General features: G+C 53.0%; 2 protein-coding genes across 4 annotated transcripts; one reads left to right on the top strand and one right to left on the bottom strand.

Annotated features, from left to right (window-relative positions):
* Positions 1–241: 241 nt before the first annotated feature.
* On the top strand, positions 242–21,711 carry TATDN2 (TatD DNase domain containing 2). Of its 3 annotated transcripts, none has more exons than XR_007491866.1 (7): positions 242–677; positions 5,396–5,929; positions 14,740–15,588; positions 18,892–19,019; positions 20,568–20,751; positions 20,837–20,934; positions 21,036–21,162. XR_007491866.1 is itself a non-coding variant. In XM_049766268.1 (7 exons), the coding sequence occupies exons 1-6, from the start codon at positions 276–278 to the stop codon at positions 21,174–21,176; spliced, it is 2,238 nt and encodes a 745-aa protein (XP_049622225.1). In that variant the 5' UTR covers positions 242–275; the 3' UTR covers positions 21,177–21,188; positions 21,271–21,711. The 3 variants fall into 3 exon arrangements, 2 of the variants coding, with proteins under 2 accessions (XP_049622225.1, XP_049622224.1); XM_049766268.1 differs by lacking the exon at positions 20,837–20,934 and adding an exon at positions 21,271–21,711 and having other exon boundaries at positions 21,036–21,188; XM_049766267.1 differs by lacking the exon at positions 20,837–20,934 and having other exon boundaries at positions 21,036–21,711.
* Positions 21,712–24,782: 3,071 nt separating this feature from the next.
* On the bottom strand, positions 24,783–26,094 carry GHRL (ghrelin and obestatin prepropeptide). The gene is made up of 4 exons (XM_049766346.1): positions 25,987–26,094; positions 25,635–25,742; positions 25,163–25,268; positions 24,783–24,802 (listed from the first exon to the last, which is right to left on the bottom strand). Exons 1-4 carry the CDS (start codon positions 26,092–26,094, stop codon positions 24,783–24,785), a joined length of 342 nt encoding a protein of 113 aa, XP_049622303.1.
* Positions 26,095–27,531: the final 1,437 nt, after the last annotated feature.

Genomic DNA, 27,531 nt, shown 5'->3' with positions numbered 1-27,531 from the left:
ACTTCCGGTCTCGGGCGCCGGGAGGGTGTTGCTGTCTTTTGGGTCCGACGCTGCCCCGCGACCCGCTTGCTTTTGGTTCCGGGCCTTGCAAGCTCCTGCCAAAACCCGAGAGCCTTTGACAGTTCGGCAAAGCAGAGGAGTGTGTGATGGGCAGCAGGAAGGGGGGAAGGTCAGTGGGACCTTTTGGGGTGTGAGGGGTGCCCCTAGGGGGATCTCTTGAGATCTCAGCCACTCACCCGTCTCTTGTCTCTGCACATCTTGCATCGCAGGTGCCCATGGCTTCGGAGCGGCGCAAGGTCAGGTACCCCTGGAGCAGCGCCTCGGATGCAAGACCCAGCAAGCGCAGCTGCTGTCCCCCGCAGCCCGGCGATGTGGCCTCCACCTCCTCCAGCCGGCCAGTTCTGAGTCCTGCCACGGCCGGCAACAGTCTCCCCAAGCGCCCCAGAGCCGCCCAGGAAGACCACGATGTGGCCCCAGTGCCCACCAGGTGGCCCCGGGGCTCAGCAGCACACAAACCCCGAGATTCGTCTTCCTTTTCATCACCCCATCTTTCTGGCCGAGCTGCCCCCCACGGCTGTGTGACGATCCGGAGCACCACACGCCCCGCACACTCCTCGTTGCAGGAGGAGGAGGAGGAGGAGGAGATGGCTACTCATAAGGAGGCATGCAGTTTGAAGGTGTTGCATAGATCTGGAGGTTGAGGGGCTGCGGGGGTCTTGGGTCTTGCTTGGAGCAGGCTACCTTGAAGTCAGACCTTCCTGCAACTCTGGGGAAAGGAAGCCTGGAAATAATTGTGCATGCTTTCCAGTTTGATTTGGGGGCTGCGGGGGTCTTGGGTCTTGCTTGGAGTGGGTCACCCTGAAGTCAGATCCTGGAACTCTGGGGGAAAAAAACCTGTAGATAATTGTGCATGCTTTCCAGTTTGATTTTGATTAATTTTTTTTTTTTTTTTTTTAGTTTTGGAGACCACACCCTTTATTGCTCTGGGCCTTGAGCTCCAGTCCTCTGAGCTCTCTTTCCCACACCGGGGACCCCCTTAATTGGACCCCCACTGGGGAGGATGTTAAATGCTGCTGAGATGATTGTCTTTACCTGGGGCTGCTGCTGCTCCTCTAAACCTTGGTGTGTTTATTGTTTGGGGGCCACGCCCATCGCAGCAGCAGTAGCAGCAGTTTTCATGCTTAGGGCTTACTCGAAATTACTCCTACCAGTGCTTGGGGGATATTAGGGGTCCTGGGGATCAAACCTGGGTCGTGTGTGTTTGTGTGTCTGTGTGTGTCTGTGAGTGCAAGGTGTGTGTGTGTCTATTTCTGTGTCTGTGAGTGCAAGGTGAATGCTCCTCCCCTCTGTATTACATATTGCCCAGTTCCTCCTGTTTAATTTCCAACCTCCTGGTGAGTTTACTTTACAGTGTAAGTGTCCAGAGTTTGTTCTCTTGTGCTTTTAACCAGTGGGGACTCCAGAACTATTGCAGGAATTTGGTTTTCAGTGAGGCTGTCCTGGATGCAAGCTCTGAGTCTAGACTAAATTACTTCGTGGGAAAGCCAGGAGAGAGCCCGGAGAGGGCACATGTCACCCCTCGCTCATTCAAAAAATTTTTGTGGTCACACCTGCCAGTGCTCAGGTTCTTACACTTGGCTGTGTGCTGAGTGATCACTCTGGCGGACTTGGGAGACCATCTGGAATATTGGGGATTGAACTCAGGTCAGCCACATGCAGGTCAATTGTCTTCCCTGCTAGTCTATTTGGCCCCATCTCCTAGCTCATTTTGTTCGTTTGTTTTTTTGTTTCGGTCACACCCTGGCTTTGTGCTCAGAAATCACTCTTGGCAGGCTCAGGGGATCATATGGGATGCCAGAGATTGAACCTGAACCTGGGTTGACTGCGTGCAAGGCTCCACTGTGCTATTGCTTTGCCAACCCCCACCCCCAGCTCATTTATACTGGTTTTAAAAGGGAAAAAAAAAAAAGGATTCAGAATACTCATCATCATCTTGGATGGGGTCTTGTTGGGGGTTACAAGCTCAGGCAGGTATGGCCACTTTTGGGCCAAGGGGTAGTGAGGGAAAGTGAATGAGCCTACCCACCGCAGAGGCTCATAAATTCTCTGGATATTTGGCTGGATAGATAATATAGAGGATAAGGCACTTGGCTTTCATGCTGCTGACCTGGATTTGATTTCTGGCATCCCATATGGTTTCCTGAGTCCACTAGAAGTGATCCCTGAGAACAGAGGCAGGAATAAGCCCTGAACACTGGGTGTGTCCCCAAAACAAACAAAAGAAGGTGGAGTGTTTGTGAGAGGGTGGATTTAGGGGGATGGACTGAGAGTTATGATGTTTATATGGGTTGTCCCAGAGAACTGTGATTTTGTTGTTGTTGGTTTTTTTTTTGGTTTTTGGTTTTTGGGTCACACCCAGCAGCGCTCAGGTGTTGCTCCTGGCAGGCTTGGGGGACCATATGGGATGCCAGGATTCAAACCACCATCCTTCTGCATGCAAGGCAAATGCCCTGCCTCCATGCTATCCCTCCGGCCCCTTTTTTGTTTGTTTTTGTATGCCCTCAGCAGTGTGTTCTTGGCTCAGTATTTCTGGTGGTTCTGGTTTTTTTGGAGGGGTGGTATTTGTTATTGTTGTTGTTTTTGGGTCACACCCAGCATTGCTCAGGAGTTACTCCTGGCTCTGTGCTCAGAAGTCGCTCCTGGCAGGCACAAGGGACTATATGGGATGCCGGGATTCAAACCAGGGTCCGTCTTGTGTTGACCACATGCAAGGCAAACGCTTTACCCCTCTGTGCTATAGCTCCGGCCCCTCCTGGTGGTTCTGGGCATAGAAATGAGTTTCTGCCCACTTAATTCTGGTCCCCAATTTCATAACTATTTTTTGTTTGTTTATTTGGGGGGCCCACACCCATTTGACGCCCAGGGGTTATTCCTGACTATGTGTTCAGAAATCGCCCCTGGCTTGGGGGAACCATATGAGACGCCAGGGGATTGAACTGTGGTTCGTCCTAGGCTAGCGCTTGCAAGGCAGATGACTTTTACCTCTAGCGCCATCTCTCTGGCCCCCATAACCAGTTTTTTTTGTTTGTTTTGTTTTTTTGGGCTACACCTGGTTCCGCTCAGGGGTTACTCCTGGCTATGTGTTCAGAAATTGCCCATGGCTTGGGGTACCATATGGGATGCCGGGGCATTGAACTGTAGTCTGTCCTAGGCTACCATATGCAAGGCAGATGCCTTATGCCCTGCGCCACTGCTCTGGCTCCTTGTTTTTGGTTTTTTAGTTTGTTTGTTTTGGGGCCACACCCGGTGATGCTCAGGGCTTACTCCTGGCTTTGCACTCAGAAATCGCTCCTGGCTTGGGGAACCATATGGGATGCCGGGGATTGAACCCAGGTCCCTCCTGGGTCAGCCGTGTGCAAGGCAAATGCCCTACCACTCTGCTATCGCTCTGGCCTCCATAACCAGTTTTTATTAATTTTCTTAAATATGGCAAAGTAGAAAGGAAAGTAAAATGACCACTCATCTTCCTTTTCAGATCATCTTTGAGATTATGTCTGAAATGTCTGAACAGAACCAGATAGCAGGGGAGGGGAGTGCAGTTCGCCTTTCACGATGCTGCCGGCATCCCATATGGTCCCCTGAGGCTGCTAGGAGTGATTTTTGAGCACAGAGCCAGGAGTAACCCCTGAGTGCTGCTTGGTGTGGCCCCAAAACAAAACTATACAAAACAGTCAAGAAGGGAGCAACAGTACTTTGAGTAGTAGAGCCTTTCAACTTTTGGCACCCCAAATGGTTTCTGTTCTAGCCTTATCCCCAGGCCACTAGGAGTAATCCTCATGTGTAGAGTTAGGAGTAAGCACAGACACAGCCAGCTATATTACCCCTCTTCTCAAGAAAGACTAACATATTAGGCAATTCAGAAAGTGAGAAAATCAGGTCCAGAGTAAAAGCTACTATTCTGTTCTCCCCAAAGTTATCAGCTAACAAGGGGTAAATTCTAGAGAAAAGCATCATTGCTGATAAGAAAGATGGGTGCTTTTGGAGGTGGGAGCTCTGGCCATGCTCAGGGCTTAGTCCTAGCTCTGTGTTGAGGAATCACTCTTAGAAGGCTCAGGAGAGAGGCTGTAACTGTAGCACAGTGGCAGGGTGTTTGCCTTGCATGTGGCCAACACAGACAGGACAGACCCTGGTTCTATTCCCGGCATCCCATATGGTCCCCCGAGCCTGCCAGGAGTGATTTCTGAGTGCAGAGCCAGGAGTAACCCCAGAGCATCACTGAGTGTGACCCAAAAACAAACAAAAAAGAAGGCTCAGGAAAATCATGGGGTTCTGGGGAATCGAACCTGGGTCAGCTTGTGCTAGACTTTCTGCTTTGACCTGGCTCTGGGAAGGATTTTAGGGTGTTCTTACCCCAGGCTAGGATTTGACCAGATCTGAATTATGAATTACTATTTCCATTAAAATTGTACTGATTTGCCAGAGGTGTAGAATACTGCAGTACAGCACGGGCTTGTATGGTGATCTAGACCCCGTGGCCCCTACCAAAAGGCTAGTACCCCTTGCTTTCCCACTCTCTGCGTGTGATTATGGGACTCAAAAGGGAACAAGGCTTAATTTCTGTCTCTCAGAAGAGATGGGGACTAGAGACTGAGTGGCCAGGTGTGGATTGGGGCTGGGCTGCCACTGGGGCAATTTGCAGAGCTTGGGAGGCCAGGGCAAACCCACACACATGGCATTTGGCCCCCATGTCCCTGACTTGCCTGGCTGGGCTGGAAGTGCTCCAGCTCTCTTGCAAGGCACCCACACCATGGAGCAGAGCTCAGCTCCTATGTGATGGCAGGTTACAAGGCCTTGTCCTCCTCTAAGCTGAACTCACTTAACTGTGTTCAACCCTCTGCCCAGCCCAGAGGGCAGCCCTGCAACCCCCACCACCTGACCGCCTCACCTATTGACCACCCCAGCCTAGTCCTGAGGCCCACGCCGGGCCTTGCCCCGAAGCTCCCAATTCAGCCTCCACTTTGCCGCCTGCCCAAACAAGCCTGGTAGCTTGTAGCCCAGAGAGCAGCAAGGGCAGGACCTGTGCTGGAGGTAGGACACCAAACAATAGAAACCTCGCTCATGGAGGCCTTATTCTCAGCTTAACTGAACTGTTCCTCTGTGCAAGATGCCCTCAGCCTATAACAGCGCCCATTGCTTTCCCAGGCCTTCCCCAGGCAGGAGGAAGGGCCAGTATTTGACCTCTTTCAAGAGACCGTTCCTTGGGGCATGAGCAGGACCCCCCCCCCAGACAGGCTGTCTTTGTTGCTCTCACTGACCCTCTGTCTGACAGAGTCCCCACCAGTTCATGCTTGACAGCGTCTTGTCGCACCCCTTCACTATCAGCTTTTCCTTCCAGGTTGAGTCCAGAGACAGTTGTCGTCAGGTCACGAGCTCTGAGTTTGCAGCGGAAGCAGAGGGTCAGAGCACCATGAGCGAAGAAGCAGGCAAAGTGCCCAAGAGGACACGGGAGCGTCCGCGGGACCGGGGCTCCACCATGATATACTTGAAGGCCATCCAGGGCATCCTGGGCACATCCCTGCCCAGCCGGAAAGGCGAGGCTGCCCCTCGGGCCAGGACCGGCCCTGGAGAGCGTGGCAGCCGCGCAGCTGGGCCAGTTAGGACCATTCCACGAGAGAGAGAAGAGAAGGTCCAGGAGCCCACCCGTGCAGAGAGAACGGAGGGGGATCCCATCCGGCCGTCCTGGGGCAGCGACACCAGGGTGGTGATTGATCCGAACAGGGAGGAGGAGGAAGAGGAAGAAGACGAGGAGGAGGAGGAGCCTCAGAGGGAGCTGCGTGTGACTAGCCAGAGGACTCCATCTCCCGTACTCGATAGCCTCTGTCCTCCACTGCATTTTCAGGAGGAGGCTGACTGTCAGGAAAGCCAGAAGGTGAGTCTGCCCGGCTGTGGTCTGGCTGCTCTGGAGTCCAGGGTCTGCTCTGGCCTGTCAGGGCCAACACGAGGGCCTGTGGCTCAGGGCTGGAGAATATGGGGGTCAGTGTTACTGCCTCCGTTGAACCTTGGCTGCTATCCTGTACTTAATCTTCATCTTTTGCTCTGAGCTGTCTGCCAACTTGCCTTAGTACAAGTTTGGGCTCTATTTCTTTGTGCTTTGGGGGCCATACTTGTTGATGCTCATGGTTTTTATTTATTTATTTATTATTGCTGTTTTTGTATTTGGGCCACAGCCAGTGACGTTCAGGGGTTACTCCTGTCTATGCGCTCAGAGATCGCTCCTGGCTTGGGGGATCATATGGGACGCTGGCGGGGGTGGGGGGGGATTGAATCGCAGTCTGTTCTAGGCTAGCACAGACAAAGCAGAGACGCCTTACCGCTTGTGCCACCGCCCAGGCCCCTTTTATTTGTTTTTGTTTTGGGGGTCATACCTGGCAGCGCGCAGGGGTTCCTCCTGGCTCTATGCTTAGAAATCACTCCTGGCAGGCTCAGGAGACCATATGTTATGCCGGGATTCGAATCAACGTCTTTCTTTTGGTTTTTGGGCCACACCCGGCGGTGCTCAGGGGTTACTCCTGGCTGTTTGCTCAGAAACAGCTCCTGGCAGGCACGGAGGACCATATGGGACACTGGAATTCGAACCAACCACCTTAGGTCCTGGATAGGCTGCTTGCAAGGCAAACGCCGCTGTGCTTATCTCTCCGAATCAGCGTCTTTCTGCATGCAAGGCAAATGCCCTACCTCCGTGCTATCTCTCCAGCCCCAGGGTTTTTATTTTTGGCTCAATGCTTAACGACCACTCTGGTAGGGCTCTGGGGGCCTTACGGGGTCCTGGCCACGTGCCCTCTCTGCTGTATGATTGCTCTGGCCTCAATTTCTTTTTGAGTCAGGGAGGTTTAAGATCACACTAATGGTGTGCAGGGACTACTCCAGGCTCTGGTACTCAGAAGTCATTCCTTGTTGGGGATGTATCTGGGGTCAGCCATGTGCAAGGCAAGTGCCTTAGCTGCTATGCTCTCCTGGCCCAATGCTAAATCTTTCTTAGGTGTATTGCTCTAGACCTATGCATTACATGTTCTCTGTCTTCCTCCCCCAGCTCTATGCTTGGAGCTCACTTCTTCTGATGGTGCTGGGGGATAGATCCTGGTTCTCACTTGTGGAGCCTGCATTCAGCTCCTTGAGCATCTCCTGCTGATCATTTTATCCAGTTTGCTGTTCCTGACTTTTCTCTCGGTCTTTTGTGTCTGGTCACCTGATTCCACATCTAGACAGTGTACAGTATTGGTATTGGTGCTAGGCATATTTTGTGCCTGGAGGGTCCCTCTCGTGCTTTATTCTTTTGTTTCCTGTTTCTTTTCTTTCTGCTCAAAGAGTAAAGTGTGTGCTTTTGTTTTTTCACCGTTTCAGAGCTTTTTTTTGCTTGTTTTTGGGTCACATCCCCAATCCCCAAAGCTCAGGGATTGGGTCCTGTTTGGGACCTCCTTGGGAGGATTGAACCCAGCTTGGCTGTTGGCAAGGCAAGTGGCTGAGATGCACTTTTCTAACTCTGACCCCAGAGTTTTGGTTTTAGTCCACACTGACCTGTTGCTCTGAGTAGCTTCAGGCAGTGATCAGGGACCCCAAGGGGCTGGAAAACTGTGCAGTAGTTCTTGGAGCTGCCTGGCTTTTGACTTTTCTTCATCCCTCCTGTGCTCTTTGGTGAAGGTATAGTAAGTATCGTCTTTTCTCAGAAGGAGAATTTTAAGTTTGTTTCAATCTCTGCTGCCGAGTTCCTATCTTATTTGTCTTTACTAAAATAGTTTGTCTCTGGTGAGTGGGCCTTCTTCAGATGACTTGAGGTTACTCTTTTTTTTTTTGTTTTTGTTTTTTTTTTTTTTTTTTTTTGTGGTTTTTGGGTCACACCCGGCAGTGCTCAGGGGTTATTCCTGGCTCCAGGCTCAGAAATTGCTCCTGGTAGGCACGGGGGACCATATGGGACGCCGGGATTCGAACCGATGACCTCCTGCATGAAAGGCAAACGCCTTACCTCCATGCTATCTCTCCGGCCCCGAGGTTACTCTTTTTTTTTTTTTTTTTTTTTTTTGCGTTTTGGGTCACACCCGGCAGTGCTCAGGGGTTACTTCTGGCTCTATGCTCAGAAATCACTCCTGGCAGGCTCGGGGGACCATATGGGATGCCGGGATTCGAACCACCGTCCTTCTGCATGGAAGGCAAACGCTCTACCTCCATGCTATCTCTCCAGCCCCTTGAGGTTACTCTTGACTCTGCACTCAGGGATCTCTCTTGGCAGCGCATGGAGAATCGTTTGGAATGCTGGGGATCGAATTTGGATCAGCTCAGATGTCTTGACTTGAGCAGATGGAGGGTGCCATGACTGGAGAATCAAAATGCTGGAGCAGCTTACCTGTTGAGGGTGATTGCCACTTGGCAGTCTTCCCAGCTTGTCCCCCAGAAGCCACTCAGTGTCCCCTGCCTTGGGGCAAGACTCCCTGGCCCTGCTGCTCCAAGCAGGCCTGCACGGACCTGCTTCCTACCAGTGTGTTTCCATCTCCAGCTTCTTCTTCTGAAAGGTCTGGTGTGTGGAGCTGGTATCTAGATTTTTCTCCTTGCGGACACAGATATGAGTCATCTATGATTTCACTCTCCAGTAGATGTTGACCTCTTTGCTTTCTGATACCCAATTTGTATTTCACTCACTTCCCGTTTCTTCTGCATCAAACCTTTTTTTTTTTTTTTTTTTTTTTTGATGACACCCAGCAGCTCTTAGGGGTTACTCATGGCTCTGTACTCAGAAATTATTCCAGGCAGGCTTGGGGGACTATATGGGATGCTGGGGATTAAACCCGGGTCAGCCACATGCAAGGCAAACATGCTATCCTCTGTGCTATTACTTCAGGTTTTATTGCGTCAAACCATCTTTTGAAGGGTTATGCCTATGTACATCAGGCCCACTTCCTGTCATCTCCAGAGGGGTTTTGGCAGGTTGGATAGGTTTGGTGACTTGGGTCATAGTCTTGGCTTCTGAAAGGTCCGTAGTGAGGGTGCATTTCTGTATCCATCTGTTGAGTGCTTGTTTGGAGATAGCATAGTAAGGAAGGAAGCATGTGAGTTCGCCTGCTTCTGCTTCCCCAGCTGCTGCGATCAGTAGAAAACCACTGAGTTGGGGCCGGGTAGGTGGCGCTGGAGGTAAGGTGTCTGCCTTGCAAGCGCTAGCCAAGGAAGGACCTCGGTTCGATCCCCCGGCGTCCCATATGGTCCACCCAAGCCAGGGGCGATTTCTGAGCACATAGCCAGGAGTAACCCCTGAGCGTCAAACGGGTGTGGCCCAAAAACCAAAAAAAAAAAAAAAAAAAAAAGAAAACCACTGAGTTGCTTTGCTTCTTCCTCTATAAAAAGATGTGGTTTTGGGGCCGGGAAGGTGGTGCTAGAGGTAAGGTGTCTGCCTTATAAGCGCTAGCCAAGGAACGGACCGCGGTTCAATCCCCCGGCGTCCCAAATGGTCCCCCCAAGCCAGGGGCGATTTCTGAGCACATAGCCAGGAGTAACCCCTGAGTGTCAAATGGGTGTGGCCCAAAAACCAAAAAAAAAAAAAAAAAAAAAAAAAAAAGATGTGGTTTTTCATGGGGCTGAAATGATAGTACAGTGGGGGAGGATGTTTTATTTTCCACATGACTGACCTGGGTCTTAGCCTTGGTAACTTATATGGTTCCCCCAAGCCTGCCAGGAGTAACCTGTGAGTACTGCTGATGTGCACACACCCACCCCCCCCCAAAAGGTGGTTCTTCAAAGGTTAGTGATTACAGTGAAATTCAGGGATCAGCAAGCATGCTTTCAACAGGGCTCCATACTCAACAGATTATCAGTAAAGGGCTTGAAAATCAATAGATTAGACTGTGGTGTCAGGCCTGATGCAGCTATTTGGTTCTATTGCTTAAGCATGAAAGCTGCCATTTAGAGGAACAGCCTGGCTTCCAGTAATGCCTCATCTGTACCAATAGGTTGTGCACTGAATTGTGGATCACATGGTCTAGTGTCCCCTGAATTAATGCGTGACTGTTCTGTGCTCCGAAATGACTAAATGGTGGCCAGAGCGGTGGTGCAAGTGGTAGGGCATTTGCCTTGCGTGTGTTAACCTAGGGCAGACCGTGGTTTGATCCCTCGGCATCCATATGTCCCTCCAAGCCAGGAGCAATTTCTAAATGCATAGCCAGGTACAGCCCCTGAACATCACTGAGTGTGGCCCCAAAAAGAGCAAAAAAAAAAAAAAAAATCACTGAATGAGAGGCCAGAGATATAGCACAGCAGTAGGGTGTTTGCCTTGCATGTTGCTGACCCAGAATGGACTTGGATTTGATTCCCAGCATCCCATATGGTTCCCTGAGCCTGCCTGGAGCCATTTCTGAGTGTAGAGTCAGGAGTAACCTCTGAGTGCTTCTGGGAATGGCCCAAAAACTAAAAACCAAAAACCAAAAAAAAGGGGGGGGTCCGGAGAGGTGGCGCTAGAGCAGGGGTCTTCAAACTATGGCCCGAGGGCCACATATTGTATTTATTCCCATTTTGTTTCTTCATTTCTAAATAAGATATATGCAGTGTGCATAGAAATTTGTTCATAATTTTTGTTTTTACTGTAATCTGGCCCTCCAATAGTCTGAAGGACAGTGAACTGGCCCCCTGTTTAAAAAGTTTGAGGACCCCTGCCTAAGAGGTAAGGTGTCTGCCTTGCAAGCGCTAGCCAAGGAAGGACCGCGGTTCGATCCCCTGGCGTCCCATATGGTCCCCCCAACCCAGGGGCGATTTCTGAGCGCCCAATGAGGAGTAACCCCTGAGCATCAAACGGGTGTGGCCCAAATTATATAAAAAAAAAAAAAAAAAAAAAAAGAAATCACTAAAGGATGTGACTTTAAACTTTCTTATGGGCTTAAACCTCAGGTTTTCCTCATTCTTCCAAAAAGAAATCCCAAAGCTTCTTGTTGGTGCCAGCCCTCTCTGTGGTTGGAGGATGCCCTGGATCTGATCACTGCCTGGTTTTCAAGCACTTTTGCAATCATTCTGCCCTTCCTGCCATTCTTCCCCACCTTTTAACATATTTTTCTAATTATTTTTGTTGCAGCCTTTCACATATTAGGATCATTGTCTTGAATTAGAAGAAGTGATTTCCTTGGGTTCCTGAAAAACAAAAAAAGAAAACAAAAAAACCAGTAAACTCGGGAGGTTTGAGATAGGACTTGGGGTTGAGTTTCTCCAAGGTGGCACAGAGAAGTCAGGGAAGGAGCCAGAGAGCGTCATCTCCCCTCTGTCTGAGCTGGAATTTAATTCTGAGCTGGAATTTAATTTTAACCTCTTTTTGTTTTTCTTTGGGCCAGACTTGGCCAGGCTCCATGGCTACTTTCAGCTCTGCTCAGCATTTTTTCCCGGTGATGCTCTGGGACTGACCATGTGGTACCAGTAAGGACCGCTCACATGCAAAGTAGCCGCTCAGTCTATGAAATGATTTTTCAGGGCTAGAGAGATAGCATGGAAGTAGGGTGTTTGCCTTGCATACAGAAGGATGGAGGTTCAAATCCTGACATCCCATATGGTCCCCCACGCCTGCCAGGAGTGATTTCTGAGCATAGAGCCAGGAGTAAGCCCTGAGCCCTGTGGGGTGTGACCCAAAAACAAGACAAAACGAAACAAAAACATAGAGGGCATGGAAGTAGGGCATTGCCGTGCATGCAGAAGGACTGTGGTTCAAATCCCTAGCATCCCATATGGTCCCCTACACACTGCTAGGAGTAACCTCTGAGCACAGAGCAAGGACTAACCCCTGAACACCACAGGTGTGACTCAAAAACCAAAAAAAGAAAGAGAAAAGAAAAAGAAAGGTTTGTTTAAAATGAGTCCAGGGGCTGAAGTGGTTAGTACAGAGATGATCCCATCTCAGATCTTAGTTTGGCTGAAGTCTGTTGGGGGCATTGGTCTGGAGCATGTTGTTTGTTAAAGTATTAGGGGGCAAGTGCGAGAAGGTACCTGTGGGAGGTGAGACACCATCTTTTTTTTTTTTTTTTTTTTCTTGATTTTTGGGCCACACCCGGCAGTGCTCAGGGGTTACTCCTGGCTGTCTGCTCAGAAATAGCTCTGGCAGGCACAGGGGACCATATGGGACACCGGGATTCGAACCAACCACCTTTGGTCCTGGATCGGCTGCTTGCAAGGCAAACGCCGCTGTGCTATCTCTCCAGGCCCGTGGGACACCATCTTTTTAAGTTTGGACCCCTGTGTAACTTTGGTCGCATGGGTGCTTCTTGCATTGTTGGGTTCTTTTTTTTTTTTTTTTTTTTTGGTTTTTGGGCCACACCCGGTGACGCTCAGGGGTTACTCCTGGCTATGCGCTCAGAAGTCGCTCCTGGCTTGGGGGACCATATGGGACGCCGGGGGATCGAACCGCGGTCCGTCTCCTAGGCTAGCGCAGGTAAGGCAGGCACCTTACCTCCAGCGCCACCGCCCGGCCCAACATTGTTGGGTTCTTGATGGAATTGCCAGGCATTTCAGACGTGTGTTGCTGAGATGTTGGCGCTGTTGCTGGGAAGATTGTTGGTGCTGTTGGGCCCTGAGGGTTGTTTTGGGCTGTGTGGGAGTGGGCACTGGTGTTCTGGGGATACTGATGAGTGGGAACTTGGTCAGGCATGATGGTGGCTTTTTTGGGTGGGTGTGTGTGGGAGGGAGCATGCCCAGCAGTGTTCAGAAGTTATTCCTGGCAGGCTTGGGGGAACCATATGGAATGCCAGGGATTGAACCGGAGTCTGCTACATGCAATGCAAATGCTCCACCCACTGAGCTATTGCTCCAACCCCAGATGATAGCTTTTCATCTGGGGTTTGATGGAAGTTTCCATGCCAAGTAAATAGTTGTTTTGGGGAGGGATTATCTTTTAGTGGTTCTCCGACATCCAGCGACCTCTATGGGCAATACTTACTCAGCCAACTGTTGAGAGGTTCTGTGCCAGATGTGGCCCTGCTGTCTGACCATGGAAAGCTGGACTTGACCTTGGTCCCTGGTGGTGCTCAGCAGCATCCAGACCATACCTTGCAGTACTCAAAGTGCTATACTGGGGATTAATTGAATTAGGGTCATTGTTGAGTAGTTTTTGAGTGGTTATTCTCCTTTAGATTGAATTGGCTTTTATGTTTTTTTTTGGGCTACATCCATAGGGTTCTGGGGTAACTCCTAGCTGTGCTGAAGAATCATTCCTGGGTAGGTCAGAGAGATTGCACTGTAGTAGGGTGTTAGTTTTGCTTACAACTGATCCAGGATGGACGGTGGTTCGAATCCCGGCATCCCATAATGGTCCCCTGAGTACTGCCAGGTGTGACCTCTACCCCCCCCCCCAAAAAAAAAATCACTCCTGGAAGCGCTTCAGGTGATTGTATGGGATGCCTGAGATGGCTATGTGCAAGGCAAGTGCTCTATTCCCTGTACTATCATTCATACCCTTTAAGTTGCTTAAGTTGCTTAAATGGGGTTGGGTTTGGGGTGGGTGTGGGGGAGTGCTGTGAACTTACAGGAATGTGATTTTTGCAAGAAATTTGGCAATGTGAAAGGCTTCTGGATGGTAGTGGCCGGACTCAGTTGGTAAAAGAACCTTAGGTATTTTTTGGTAGTGCTTGCTTGTGTCTGTCATGTGATTGATTTAAAGATGGGGTCACGAGTGGAAATGTTTTTGTTTGGTTGGGAGAAGTTGGGCCGTATCTTGTGATGGGTTTACTCTTAGGAGTGCAGAATGAAGTCGGAGTTGGTGAGTTGAAGGTCCACAGCTAGGTGTGGGGCGATAGTAGTGGAGGTGCTGGGAGGTTCCCAACCCACTGCAAACACAGACGAAGGTTCTGGCTGATCCGCTGCTCTGACCACCTGGCTCTTTTTACTGCTACCTGATGACTGAAATACTTTACTTATTGGGTCAGAAACTCTGAAAGGTGGAGGTGTGTGGAGAGGATGGTGTCCGGTCTCACATGAGGGTTTTTCATGGGGACATGTTCAGACAATAAGAGTGAGAGTTTTTATTTTATTTGGTTTGTGTTTTGGGGTTAGATGCTCAGGGCTTATTCCTGACTCTGCACTCAGGAATTACTCCTGGTGGTGCTTGGGGGACCATATGGGATGCTGGGGACCAAACATAGGCTGGCTGTATGTTTTTTTTGTTTTTGTTTTTTGGTTTTTACATTACCCAACGGTGCTCAGGGGTCAGAGTTCTTTTACTTACTTCTGGCTCTGCACTCAGAAATTGCTCCTGGCTTGGGGGACCATATGGAATGCTGGGGATCAAACCCAGGTTCGTCCTGGGTCAACTGCGTGCAAGGCAAACGTCCTACTGCTTTGCTATCGCTCTAGCCCCAGGCTGGCTATGTTTAAGTCAGATTGCACTTCTCACTGTATTATGGCTCTGCAGAGCTTTAAAGGCCTGGCAGGTGCCATGTCAGCTGATAGAGTGCCTGCCTATGACTTCCAGGCTTTGGGCGGCCTGTCATCTGTGCCCCCGGGAGGAGCTGACAGCCTCAGATCCCCTGGGTTGTTTATGTCTGGAGGGTTGGAAAGACCATGCAGGTGTGGCGCCCCCAGCGGAGGGCATTGAGTCCAGGAGTGGTTGGTCTCCCAAATAGAGTTGTTTGGAGTTGTGGGGTTGCCGTTTCTGGGCACCTCGGAGTCAGGGCGAGGGGAGCTAGGAGCATGCTGGGTGGGGGCTCACAGCACTGGCTTGTTTCTCTGCAGATGGAGGCACGGGGGATGCTGCTAGAGCTCAGCTCTTCTGGGAGCGACTGGTCCGACGTGGATGATGTGGCCAGTGTCCGGTTCTCACAGGAGGAGCCCGTGTTGCTGAGACCATCCACAGTCCCTGAGCCCTCTGCCTTCCCCACGGACTACGTCATGTATCCGGCCCACCTGTACAGCAGCCCCTGGTGCGACTATGCCAGCTACTGGGCTACCAACCTCAAAGCCTCAAGCTCCTCTGGGAGCGTCGACCACGCCCCAGTGCAGGTGCAGGCAGACAAGAGTAACCGGAGCCTCCGGGGTGACTGTTCCCCCAGCTCCGTCGTGAGCCCCGAGAAGCCCTCCAGAGAGCTGAAAGCGGCCGAGGAAGGCCGATCTCAGAGCTCACGCTTCTCGCGCTTCCCTAGAAACTCCAAAGAAATAAAGGAGAAGAGAACGTTCCAGGAGGAGATGCCAGCGCGTCCCAGAGGCCAGCAGGAGGCTGCCCTGGAGGAGGGCTTCATCGACACGCACTGCCACCTGGACATGCTCTATGCCAAGCTGTCGTTCCAAGGGACCTTCGCCAAGTTTAGGAAGATCTACAGCAGCTCATTCCCCCGGGAGTTCCAGGGCTGCATCTCTGACTTCTGTGACCCACGCACGCTGAGCGACGGCTTGTGGGAGGAGCTGCTGAAGGAGGATCTGGTTTGGGGGGCCTTTGGCTGTCACCCCCACTTTGCGCGCTATTACAGTGACAGTCAAGAAAGGAACCTTTTGCAGGCTTTACGGCACCCTAAAGCGGTGGCATTTGGGGAGATGGGCCTCGATTACTCCTATAAGTGCACCACGCCTGTCCCTGAGCAGCACAAGGTAAGGGGGTGCTGATCTGCCTGTGTTTGGGGTCCCCACCAAGGTGCTGGGCCTGGCATCACGTTAGGGATGTGTCTGGGATTTAGAGCTCTAGCCTATGGTCACTCCTGGGCCTCGGTGGGTGCCATTTGTCACGAGTTGTCACTAAGAGAGGAAGTGCAGAGCACAACATTATTGGTTCTTTTCCTTTCCCTAAGTTTCCTCATGGTTCTTTTCCTTTCTGTGGGTGCTTTGTTTTCAGATAGGGCATTCTGGGGGCCAGAGCCATCGTATAGTGGTTAAAGAACTTGCCTTGTGCACAGCCAACCCAGGTTGGATCCCTGGCACCCCATATGGCTCCCTGAACCTACAGGAGTGATTTATTTGGCTTTCTTTTTGGCCACAATCTGCGACGCTCAGAGGTTATGCCTGGCCCTGGGCTGTGTAATTGCTCCTGGCAAGCTTGGGGGACCATATGGGATACTGGGGATCGAACCCAGGTTCCATCCCTGGTTGGCCATGTGCAAGGCAAACACCCCACTGATGTGCTATCACTCTGGCCCCCCCATGCAGGTGTGATCTTTGAGCACAGAGCCAGGAGTAAGCCCTGGGCACTGCTGGGTGTGACCCAAATAGATCGTCCATTCCCCTCTTTCCTTCTCCTTCAATTCCTTGTTGAGGCTCAGGGTTCACATGTGCCTGACCAGAATACACATGTCAGATTGGCATTTATAGGTGCTTATCCTCCTTGTGGTGCTCACACACCATTTGTCCAGAACCACCTTCCCAACCCCACCTCCACTTCCCTGGTGGCTCTAGGAACCTCAGACAATCTTGCTCGATGCCTAGGACAGACAGAGATCAGACTCTATGACTTTTCCATCCTCAGTCCGTCCTTGTTATCCAAAACCTCAGCTCTCTTCCTGCCCCTGGGAGTGTCTATGGCTCCAAGTTTTTCAATACTGGGACATTTGTTTTACTTGCCTCCTGTGGAGCAGCAATTTAGGGGTTACTTGGCAGTGCTTGAAGAATTGAACCCAGGCTTCAAGCATGAACACAGGCACCGCATGGGATTCAGTTCAAACCTGGGTTGGCTGCATGCAAGGCCAGTGCTGTCCCTTCGATACATTGCTCCAGCCCACAATTGGGGCCATACCTCGTGTGGTGCCAGGATGGAACCAGAGCTGGCCATGTGTGAAACCACACCCTCCCTGCTGTTTTCTTTCTAGCCCAGAGAGGCCCTGAAATGCAGTGACCTGGCCAAGGTAGACTTCCCTCAGGAGTGGGTGGCAGTGAGGGTGCTAAATGGAGACACTGCCCAGCTTGGTGAGGTCGACTCTGCAACTCCTGTCCCCCTCAGCAAGGCCAGAAGCTTCCATGGCCTCCAAGATCCTCAGGTTCTGCCCCGTTCCCTGTGCACTTTCTATGATTAAAGCAGCATTGCCAACAGGCCATTGGTGCACTGCTGTCCCAAGTGATGTCTGATGGTCGTAGAAGTCTGCAAGCACTTCCCTCATACTCCTCCAGTGCCCTCCAGTCAGGAAGGCAGGATATTAAGTGTTTCTCTCACTTTCTCAAAGTCGATTTTCCTGCTCTGTCATTGGATTTTGCTGTTTTCTCATTTCCTGGCCCGGCTGCTAGCTGCTAATCCTCGGAGTGATGGGGGTGTGGCCAGGCATGCTCAATGCAAACTCCCGATGTAACAGAAGATGATGTGGTGACCCATGGGGAAGGGGGCAGGTGTGCAAGGACCTGGCCCAGCATCCTGATGTGGGGTCCAAGCACCTGAATGCCTTCTAGCCATTGGGATCCCCACTTATCTGGGCATCCCTCCAGAGTGGCCTGCTCAGGGCTGCACTGAGACCAGGGCCTGGGACTTGGAAATGGATTGGGGTGTCTTTGCCTCAGCTGCTTGTCAGAGATGTGAACTGCAGATGCCACCTTTAGGGTGGGGCTTTGCGGCATGGGCCCATGCCCCAGTCTTTTGTCTGGGCAGGAGCTTGGTCTTGTTTGATGAAAAGGTAAGATCTGGGGGCCAGAGCGATAGCACAGCAGTAAGGCGTTTGCCTTGCATGTGTCCAACTTGGACGAACCCGGTTGATCTCTGGCATCCCACATGGTCCTTAAGCCTGTCAGGAATGATTTCTGAGCACAGGGCCAGGAGTAACTCCTGAGCATTGCTCAGTGTGGCCCCAAAACAAACAGCAACAAAAATGGTAAGGTAAGCTCTTACTGTCCTTCTTGCACTGAAGCAGTGGCTTTTGTGGGTCACATAGGAGGCAACTGGCTCTGGAGTCAAGAATGATATAATTTAGAACCAGAGTAATAGAATAGTACAAGAGTAGAGCTTTTACCTTGATCATACGTGCTATATCTGATTGGGTCCCTGGCACCCTGTATGGCTCCCCATGCACCACAAGGACTGAGCCCCAAGTTCAGAGCCAGGAGTGAGAGCTGAGCACGTCAGCCCCCAACACTCTGACCCCACGGGTGTGTGTGTGTCATTGGACATGTGTACGGCTTTGATGGTGGAGGAATGAATGCAATGTACCAGGTTGGAAAGAGAGCACAGGGGTCAGGCATGACCGTTCATGTGGCTGACCCAAGTTCCATTTCCAGCTCAACACGGGCCATGGAGCATCACCCTGTGTAGACTAGACAAAACGAAGCCAGCAGCATCTTGCAGGCAGTAAGGTCTGGCATTTGGGCTCAGAATCAGAACATAGGGTCAAGTGCTGGTTTGCTTACAGCCCAGCTGAGTATGATCAAACACCAAAACCAAACCAAAGGTTTGTATTTATTTACCACCAGTTTGCTGAGCCCTGAGAGTCAGGCAGACATTGTGGTGGGTCTCTGTGAGGGCAGAGGAGCGAGTGGGAAAATCACATTGTCGCCTTCCCTCCCTCAAAGTGTAGGTCTGTAGTGTCTGCTTGTGTGTGCCTGCTGGGAGATGGGGAACAGTGATGAACTCTGAGGTGGACAAGATTGGGGTGCTGAAGGGAAGCATCACGCCTATACCTGTACCCTGTTCCTGAGCACCCACCCTGCAGGCTCTGCTTGGACTTGGTGGGGAGCTCACACGCTGTCCCTACCTCACTGTTGTTACTAGGAAGGCTCAGACACTCTCCCCATTTCACTGCTGGTTCCTGGGGATCTCAGACCTTTCCTGTCCTCCCCGCAGCAGCTAACTCACCTTAGGGTGCTTGGACTGCTTGAAAATTCCCAGCATGTGACTTCTGCCATTCAGCGCATGGATCCATGATGTGGTCTCTGAGGTGCAGGGAGGAGCTGTGTCGGTCCCTCCAGTGTCCCCCTGTCCCCCAGGTGTTCGAGAGGCAGCTGCAGCTGGCCGTGGCGCTCAAGAAGCCTTTGGTGATCCACTGCCGGGAAGCTGATGAGGACCTACTGGGTATCATGAAGAGGCTGGTGCCCCCAGACTACAAGATCCACAGGTCAGGGCGAGTCCCCAAACACGCTTCCTGTTCTGAACCCCACAACAGTTCCCCCGAACTTTCTGTGCTGAATCCACATAAGTTCCCCCCCCCCACTTCCCTTGCTGAGCCCACACATTCCCCCACCCCACTTCCTGCTGTATTCGCATTAGCCCCTCACATATACACACACTTATGTCCTGAACCCTGAAATAGTCTACATATACACTCACTTCCTGTGCCAAGCCCCACACAAGTCCCCCCCCCACTTCGTGTTTCATGTGCCAAACCCCACACAAGACCCCACTCTACACACATCATCCTTCCTTACATACTTCCTGTGCCACACGAGTTCCATGAGTTGCCAAAGAGACACGGGTTTGGTGCGCTGTCTCCAGAGAATCAAATATTAAATGAAAATGAAGATTTCTGGGACTGGAGAGATAGCACAGCGGTAGGGCATTTGCCTGGTTCGATTCCTGGCTTTCGGTATGGTCCCCCAACCTGCCAGTGGCGATTTCTGAGTGCAGAGTCAGGAGTAATCCCTGAGCACCACTAGGTGTGGCCCAGCAACCAACCAACCAATCAATCGATAAAGTTTAAAAAAAGAAAAAAAATGGAGATTTCTGATATGAGACCAGTTTTATTTACTAAATAGCCATTTCGTATAGTATTTTGTACTTTACAAAGTAGGCAGGAGAGGAGGAGGGCCAGGACTTTAAGTTTTTATGGATTTTGGCATAGCCTGATGATGCTGAGGGCTTGCTCCTGTTACTCCTGGCTCAGTACTCAGGGATATTCCTGGTGGGAATCTGAGGCATCCAGGGTGCTGAGGATTATCCCTAGGTCAGCCACGTGCTATCTCTTTCGCTCCAGATCTCAGAGTGTTGATGCTGGTGGGGTAGTGGTGGGCCCTGAGACTCACAGAACTTTCTAGGACCTATGAAGAAGCCTTTCTTTTCTGGCTTCGAGAGCCTGTCCCCCACACTTAACTGTGCAGGACAGCTGGGCTCACCGGGATGCCATCTTGGAGTCTTGGATTCAGCTCGGCTGGCAGGTGTTTGGCTTGGCTTCAGGCCCTCTGTGGTGGGTGGGAGAGCCAAAGGGGGACTGTGAGCCTGGTGTCGAGGGGTGTGGAGAGGAGGCCTATTGACTCAGAACAGAGTAGGTGGGGAGAGGTTTGAGCAGATTTCAGACCGAGTCCAGGAAGTGGGGGGAGCAGGAAGCAGGAGTATAGGTGTGCACACCCCCATGAGTTGTACTTGGTGGATGGCTTGCACACTTGCACATGTGGCCAGGAGCTTACATTACATGCTGCCTGGTGGACCACAGATGTCTCAGCTGAGTTTTCCCCACAGGGAGCCCCGAGACTCGGGCAGATCCAGGTGTTGAATGGGGGATGCCCCAGTCCCCCTGTGTATTCCTGCCAGTGGACTGTCCCTTCAGAACAGTGACTGGAACACAGCCCTGATGCCTCTGGTCTCGGCACCTGGCGAATGCCTGCCTAGGCTTGGGGTGCGCGGCAGGGCCTGCTCTGTTCTGGGGTGTCCGACCTCTTGTGTCCCGCAGGCACTGCTTCACGGGCAGCTACCCGGTCATCGAGCCACTGCTGCGCCACTTCCCCAACCTGTCCGTGGGCTTCACGGCCGTGCTCACCTACAGCTCTGCCTGGGCCGCCAGGGACGCGCTGCGGCAGATCCCGCTCGAGCGGATCATCGTGGAGACCGACGCGCCTTACTTCCTGCCCCGCCAGGTAGGAGGCCAGGCCGCCCACAGGCTGGGCAGGGCCAGTGCGCGGGGAGCCCCGGGGAAGCTGAAGGGTCACCGCTCTCTTCCAGGCAGTGCCAGGCCCCACCTCGTAGAGGGCGGCCCAAGGAAGCGCGGGACCCTGCCACCCCGAGCCCCAGGGCTAGGATCTCCCTGTGCCCGCCCACAGGTAATGGGGCTCAGCAGGGCGGCCCCACAGGTCCTGGCTGGGACTGGCTGTGTCACTGCCAGCTTGGGCATCCAGCAATTTGGTCCTCTGTTGTTTTGCAGGTGCCCAAGAGCCTATGCCAGTATGCCCACCCAGGCCTGGCCCTGCACACCGTCCGTGAGATCGCGCGGGTCAAAGAGCTGCCACTCTCCCACACCTTGGCCATGCTGCGGGAGAACACGGGCCGCTTATACAGCCTCTGAGCAGCCACAAAGGTCCTGTCATCCCCTCTCTGGGTGCTCTAGAGACAGTGCTCCTAAGAGCCGCAGCTGAACCTGCTTCTTCTTCTTTCCGCAGCCCAGACTGTGCCCGCCTTGTGCTCCACCACCAGCACTTGAACACTGTGGAGGCGGGGACCCAGCGGGCAGATCCCAGGAGACCCCCCCCCAAGGGCTCTGTGGGGGCCGAAGGAATGAGGGGAACCTTCCTCCTGACTCTGAGCCCAAGATAATGCATGAATTAGAGGGGCCAGGCTGCTGGGAACCTGTGAGCTTTTCTGTGGCCTGGACTCTGAACCTCTGACTCACTTGAGCACTGGGGCAGTAGCTGGGGCTCTGCCTCTCCTTCTGGGAGTGAACTTTCCGTGGAAACACTCTGGGGCCACCTGCTGAGCCCCGCCTTAGGCTTGTCTTCCTGCACCAGCGGCGTCACTACGTCCTGGCCCACAGCACGGCTGCCCTTGGGCACCTGACCCACGTGACTGCTGCTCCTTTGCTTCTGCCACCATTGGTACTGAGGGACTGGACTCTAAAGACATTTCTGCTCCCTGGTGCCCTTGGGTGCCACTGGCGGGCATCTGGTCTTCTGAAGAGGCTCCTGCTGCTTTGAGTGGGCAGGAGTACTTAACACCTCTTACATAGTGCTGAACCACGGTACCTCTGCTCTCAGCATAGTGAATCTGGATCTCTTCATGCCCCCTGGGGCTGCTCCACTATGTCTCTCGGAAGTGCTGGGCCTGAGGCCTCCCCAGCCTCTGTCCAGGCGGCTCCTGGGCTTTGCCAAGTACAATAGGCCAGGCTGGTGCCAAGCCACGTTCTGCTCCTGCTTTGGTGCCGTTATGCCCTCAGACCAGGCTAGTTCAACCACTCCCAGGGGAGCCAGGACTCTTAGAAATTAGAAGCTTCCATTCTAGTACCATCGCGGGGTGCCAGAAGGTATCGATACGCTTGTTAAGTGCAGAGGGAATAGGCTTGACATTTAAACTCCTGGACTTTCTTCCCCTCGGGTCCACGGATGTAGAGTGGTCTCAGTTCCCACTAGGCTTCTGTGTAAACAGTGCAGGGAACAGGGTGGACATGGCCACTGTGTGATGGCCCTGAGGAGTAGAGGCCACACAGCTGGCGGGGCAGGTACTTGTGAGTGTTGAATCCGACTATAGGAGCTCCACCCTGGACAGTCCTCGGTGCTATGTGCTTCCCTCCAGGTTGGGTGAACCTCTAGGCTCAGACACCACCACTGGGACTGAAATCTGGGAATATGAGTGGGTAGATGGTGTCCGGCCACTTGGCAGCTGGCCACCGTGCTGCTGGAAGGTCTATCCCTGTCCCTCTCCCCATCTCCCGTCCCCTGGTCATCTTTCTGGAAATAAAACAACGGATCCTCAACTATACCGTCCTCATGCTGCTTTGCCTTTCTGGCTTGAGAGACCCAGTGGCATTCGAGGTGGATGACCCATGAAGGCCTGGTTCTGCACCATCCTGCTCTGTCATGCTAATGTGCTCACCCATCTTGGTGGCAGTGGGTGCCGAGTGTGTGGTGCATCTATGGCTTCCGCCTCTGGTGTTTACATTTGGGAGGAAGTATTTTTGGGGGATTTGGGCCACACAGGCCATGCCAGGACACTGCTCCCCACTCTTTCTGGCACTGGGTTGCCAAAGTCTGGCCCTGGTGAACTTGGGTGGTCCTGGCTGGCTGGCCCATAGGCCAAGATGAAGCAGTGGGCCTAGGGGAGAGGCTGAGTGGGCAATGTCCATGGGTGCTGAACTCTGGCATCCTCCTTCTCACTGCAGTGTTGAGCCCAATGTTGGCCATTGGCACCTTTGATTCGGTGTCCCTCTTCCCTCTGTGTTATCAAGTTGAGTGTAAAGCACTTGTAGACAGCAGCCGGGCATTGCTGGCCTTCACCCACTGCCAGCTCCTCATTTTGTTCTGTTCAGCTGTAGGCCAGGATGTGGTTCCCTCTAGGCCCACAACTGCAGGGCTACCAGTGAACAGCATGAGGAGGTTGAAGTCTAGGCTGGGGAGTCCCTGTGTCCGGGATCAAGGTCAGGGGTAGGGTTGCGGCTCCAGTGTCGGGTCAGCATTTGCTGGTGGGCAGCCCCTGTGCTGCAGGATGTGTGGGCCCGGTGGGAAATGGGGCATAGCAGGTATGCAATGAAGGAAGCTGTGAGAATCCAGGGCCCTGTGTCATTGGGCCTCATCCTGACAGTCACTGAGTACCTGAGGTCACAGGAACTTGGCTGCCAGGCCTGGTTCTCAGTATGACCAGGTATGAACAGGCCTCCCTCCCTGCACTGCCTGGACAGAATGTGCACTGGTGTTTGGACTACCCAGCCTGTTCCCTGGGTGATGGCCACAAGCACTGAGTGCTTGTGGGGACTACATAGCCATGTAGCTGGGGGAAGAAACAGAGGGGGTTCAGCTGCTAGCTGTGTCCCAGATCAGGAGTGGATTCCCTGACAACCCCTCATTTTGCCCAGGGCTTTGTGCCCATGCATGGCCATCAGCTCACCCTGCACAGCAGGTGTGTCTGGCAAGTGCTCCCCTCCAGTGTTCTCCATGCCTAGTTCCTTTGATCTGGCACTGTGACTTCCCCCAACCCAAGGCCAACACAGAGACTGGAAGCTAGCACTTGTCAGTATCCTTACTCAGGCATGTGCATACGTACATGTGGCTACAGATAGGTGTATGTATGCAGCTTGTGCAGCTATGCATGTACATATGTACCCAGCTGGGCTGGGTGAGGTGTTAGGGAGCAGATTCCCTGGGTCCCACTGGCCATCCCTGTCCTCTGAAAGAGACAGCACGGAACATGGATCCCAAGGTCCAGGGGACTGGGGGGTTGGGGTGGGCTGGGGGAGACCCTAAGTCCCATGTCGCTAAGAAATGACATTCTGGGCCTGAGCATCCTGTGGAAATAGCAGGCCTGGGGACAAAGCCAGGGGACTCAACTCCAGGAATCCCTGAGCAGGTTTGTCCATGGTGGGGGTGCTCTTACACCCTACAGAGGGCCCCTCACACCTCCCAAGGCCCCTGGGCCAGGCCGCTGTGTGGTGCCTGCTTTGAATCCTCCCTATCCTCTGCCCAAGCTGCTCTGCTGCCCCCATTCATCCCGGGTCAGTGTTAAGGGTGAGTGACTGAGAAGCCACTCATAGCTGGCCCAACTCTCAGCGGTGAGCTGGGCTGGAAAGTGTTTGCGTAAGTGTTGCTTGGGGACAGTCATTGACTTGAGACAGCCTGCCTGGAGCTGCCAGGACCCTGGTCTTGGTCTGTGATGTCGTAGTACTTTCTCCCACAGCCTGTGCTGGTTGTGAGAGTGGTTGAGCATTAATAGCTCTAAGGCCAAGGTGACAGTGACCTCTACTTCCTGCTCTCTCTTCCTCCTTCCCTCCCTTCTCTTGCCCTTGTGCTGTCTCTGTTGCTCTTCTCATTGGCCATAGCCCAAGAATTCAGTGACTGATCCCTTCCAGAAGGTTTGCAATTAGAACATTTATTCACCTCTTAAACTAGTACAGCACTGAGGTCATGGTGAACAGAGCTGACAGGTGTCTGAAGCCAGGAGGAAGCAGATACCCGAGGTGGCAAACTGGTCACTTGTCAGCAGGGACGTCTGCAAAGCAATGGCCTCAAGGCTGAGTCTGGGGCAGCCTGGTACAGCTGACAGCACCCCTGGCCCCCCATCTTTGGTGGTGGAGTGGGGTGGAAGGGTTTCTGGGGCTGCTGAGCAGGTGTCCGGCCCTTTCCATCTGGCCAGCTGCAGGGCCAGACTCATCTGAGTGTTGGTGGAGCTGACCTGACTGGTAGGCAATTTTCATGCAGATCCCTGGCTGTCTAGGTAGTAGTTGAAGGCTGTAGTGCTCTGGTGCCCCAAAGCTGGTTCCCAGGGCCCATGACCCACCTCTCTGCCCCACCCACAGGTGGGCCAGGAAGAGCATGTTTTCCTACAGGGTGCAGCCAGGCTCCTGCTTACCGTTGGCTTCCCAGAGAATGTCTTGGAGGAACTGGCCCAGGGCTTGGCCTTGCTGATGGTACTGAGCCCCCGAGAGCTTGAGCCCAACATCGAAAGGGGCATTGAACTAGGGAAGGCACCGGGAGAAATAGGAAGAGGTCACTCCATCCACACATAACCCCTACCCCTACATTCACTTGCACACACATCCCCGATCCCCACACAGCCACATAGCCCCTCTTTATGACCTACTCACCCTCCATGTGCAGTCACACACACACACACACACACACACACACACACACACAGAGACACACACACAAGCTTTGCATACAGGAGGCACAGATTGGGCACCCTAGGGTCCCTTGAGAACCACGGAAGAACAGAGCTAGGTGCGGCCCCCAAGATGCCATGCTGTGGTCTCTGGGGAGGGTGGTGTGAGGGGATCCTGGCCCCCTCTTCCTGCCCATGTACCCCACAGCTACAGACACACCCGGATCTGCAGCTCATCTCCAGGCTCCTCCTGGCTGCTCCCAGGGCCAGAGTGTCCTCCCAGGGCACGAGGTTGCAACTTGGCTGGTGGCTTCCTGGGGTCCTTTTTCTGTTGGAAAGAGGGTGCTTTCTCTGGGTCCCAAAGCTTCCAGTCCCCCTCTTACCCCCCAGCCTGCTGAATTCGGACATGACCAGTTCCAATCTGGATCACACCGCAGCACTTTGGGCAGGATGAAACCCAGTCCTGCTGGATGCAAGCCAGTGTGGGCTCAGTTCTGGGTTCCAGCCCTGGGCCCACACGAGGCAAATAGCAACGTGATTCCTGGCAGGGCAGGCTGGGTGTTCCATCTCACCGGCCCTTTCTGGTGCTCAGGGCTCAAGAAGCTGGATCCTGCCATGGCCAGGTCAGTCAAGAGCGCCCCAAGGAGCAGCAGACAGCAGATGGGTACCAGAGAACGCATGGCTGTTGGGTGGAGACAGGCCTGAGGAGAGAAGGTGAGTGAGCAGCATGCTGCCAGCCATAGGGGCCCCGGAATGCAGGAGCTTCTTGCTGAGATGCCTTTGTTCTCCGCAAGGATGGGGGTCCCTGGGAGAGAGCACCCCAAAGAGGATGGGCCAAGTTTGGCAGAGGCAGTGAAACCCCAACTTTTGCAGCCCAGCCTAGTCTGTGAATACTCCCTGGTAGCCAGCCACCAGCAACCCCCGTGGTGCAAGCCCAAGACCTACCTGGGTGTTGTGGGTGCCTGTGGCCCACAGTTCCTTATGTAGGGCCCGTTCCCTTGGAACCAGCAGTCCGTGGAATGTGGGTACCAAGCGTCAGGCGTGCACATTCCTCGGGAGTTGAAACTGCTTCTATCTGCCCGGGAACCGGGGTGGAGGGTCAGTTCACACAGGTCAGTTGTCCCAGGCATTGCTGTGTTCACAGGGTTGGTGTGGTGTGTGGGTGGGAGGATGGAGGTGGGTCCCATCCTCACTTACTCCCTTTTGAAGCCCATTAAAGAGGATTTTCAACACTCCTCAGAGTTGTTCTCTAGGCCCTCTGGGGTGTAGGTGGGATAAGGATGGGATGTCCCTCTTTCTTGTCTGTTCTCATGGGGGGCAGGTGGAGGGTCAGTGCTGCAACCTTGGAGCCTTGCTGCATCACTTGCCACTATCCCCAGGCCCAGCTAGTATCCCTTGAAAGACCAAGCCCTGGAATTGGGCCTCATACTGGCCCCTGGGCACTTCTGGACTGAACTGAGCCGCATAGCTGCATCCTGGGTCTTTTTTACTGATATATTTATAGGTTCGGGCGGTCCTAAGCTCTGCTCAGGGCTAGGCCCCAGTCCTGCTTGTGGGGGACTCTGGGGTGCCAGAACTCACATCTGGGCCTGCTGCATGTAAAGCCTGGAGTGGAGGTAGGGCTGGGGGAGGGAGAACTGGCCTATCTCACATGCAGGTTTCTGATTTGGGAATGATGCTGGAGACCTTATTTATTTATTTATTTATTTATTTTGGTTTTTGTGTCACACCCTGTAGCACTCAGGGGTTATTCTTGGCTCTGTGCTCTGAAGTTGCTCCTGGAAGGCATGGGGACCATTTGGGATCCTGGGATTCGAACCATTCTGGAACGACTGCTTGCAGGGCAAATGCTCTACCACTGTGCTATCTATTCCTCCAGCCCATGGTGCCAGAGACTTAACTTGGGTCTCAAGTTGGCCAGGCACATGCTGTGCCATGGGATCACATCCTCGGCCCCCTTGTTTTTGGGCCACTCCTGGTAGTAGACACTTCAGTGCTTAGGCCTACTGGGGCTAAAGGGTGCTGGGACTCCAGGCTACACCCGGTGGTGCTTGGGGGTATCTTCATCGTCAGGAATTGAACTTGGGTCCTCACACATGCAACACTTGCCCTTAGAC

This window comes from Suncus etruscus, chromosome 20, assembly GCF_024139225.1.
Source record: "Suncus etruscus isolate mSunEtr1 chromosome 20, mSunEtr1.pri.cur, whole genome shotgun sequence".
Classification (NCBI taxonomy): Eukaryota; Metazoa; Chordata; class Mammalia; order Eulipotyphla; family Soricidae; genus Suncus; species Suncus etruscus.
This window is presented reverse-complemented; position numbering and strand designations above follow the sequence as displayed.

Bases quoted from the DNA above. Each gene is read 5' to 3' on its own strand.
- TATDN2 (XM_049766268.1), top strand. From the start codon at position 276: ATGGCTTCGGAGCGGCGCAAGGTCAGGTACCCCTGGAGCAGCGCCTCG. The intron at 5,930-14,739 runs GTGAGTCTGCCC...GTTTCTCTGCAG, and splicing joins ACTGTCAGGAAAGCCAGAAG to ATGGAGGCACGGGGGATGCT. The intron at 15,589-18,891 runs GTAAGGGGGTGC...CCTGTCCCCCAG, and splicing joins CTGTCCCTGAGCAGCACAAG to GTGTTCGAGAGGCAGCTGCA.
- GHRL (XM_049766346.1), bottom strand. From the start codon at position 26,094: ATGCGTTCTCTGGTACCCATCTGCTGTCTGCTGCTCCTTGGGGCGCTC. The intron at 25,743-25,986 runs GTGAGATGGAAC...TCTTTCCAACAG, and splicing joins CTGAGCACCAGAAAGGGCCG to AAAAAGGACCCCAGGAAGCC. The intron at 24,803-25,162 runs GTAAGCAGGAGC...ATTGCTTTGCAG, and splicing joins CATTCTCTGGGAAGCCAACG to ACGTCCCTGCTGACAAGTGA.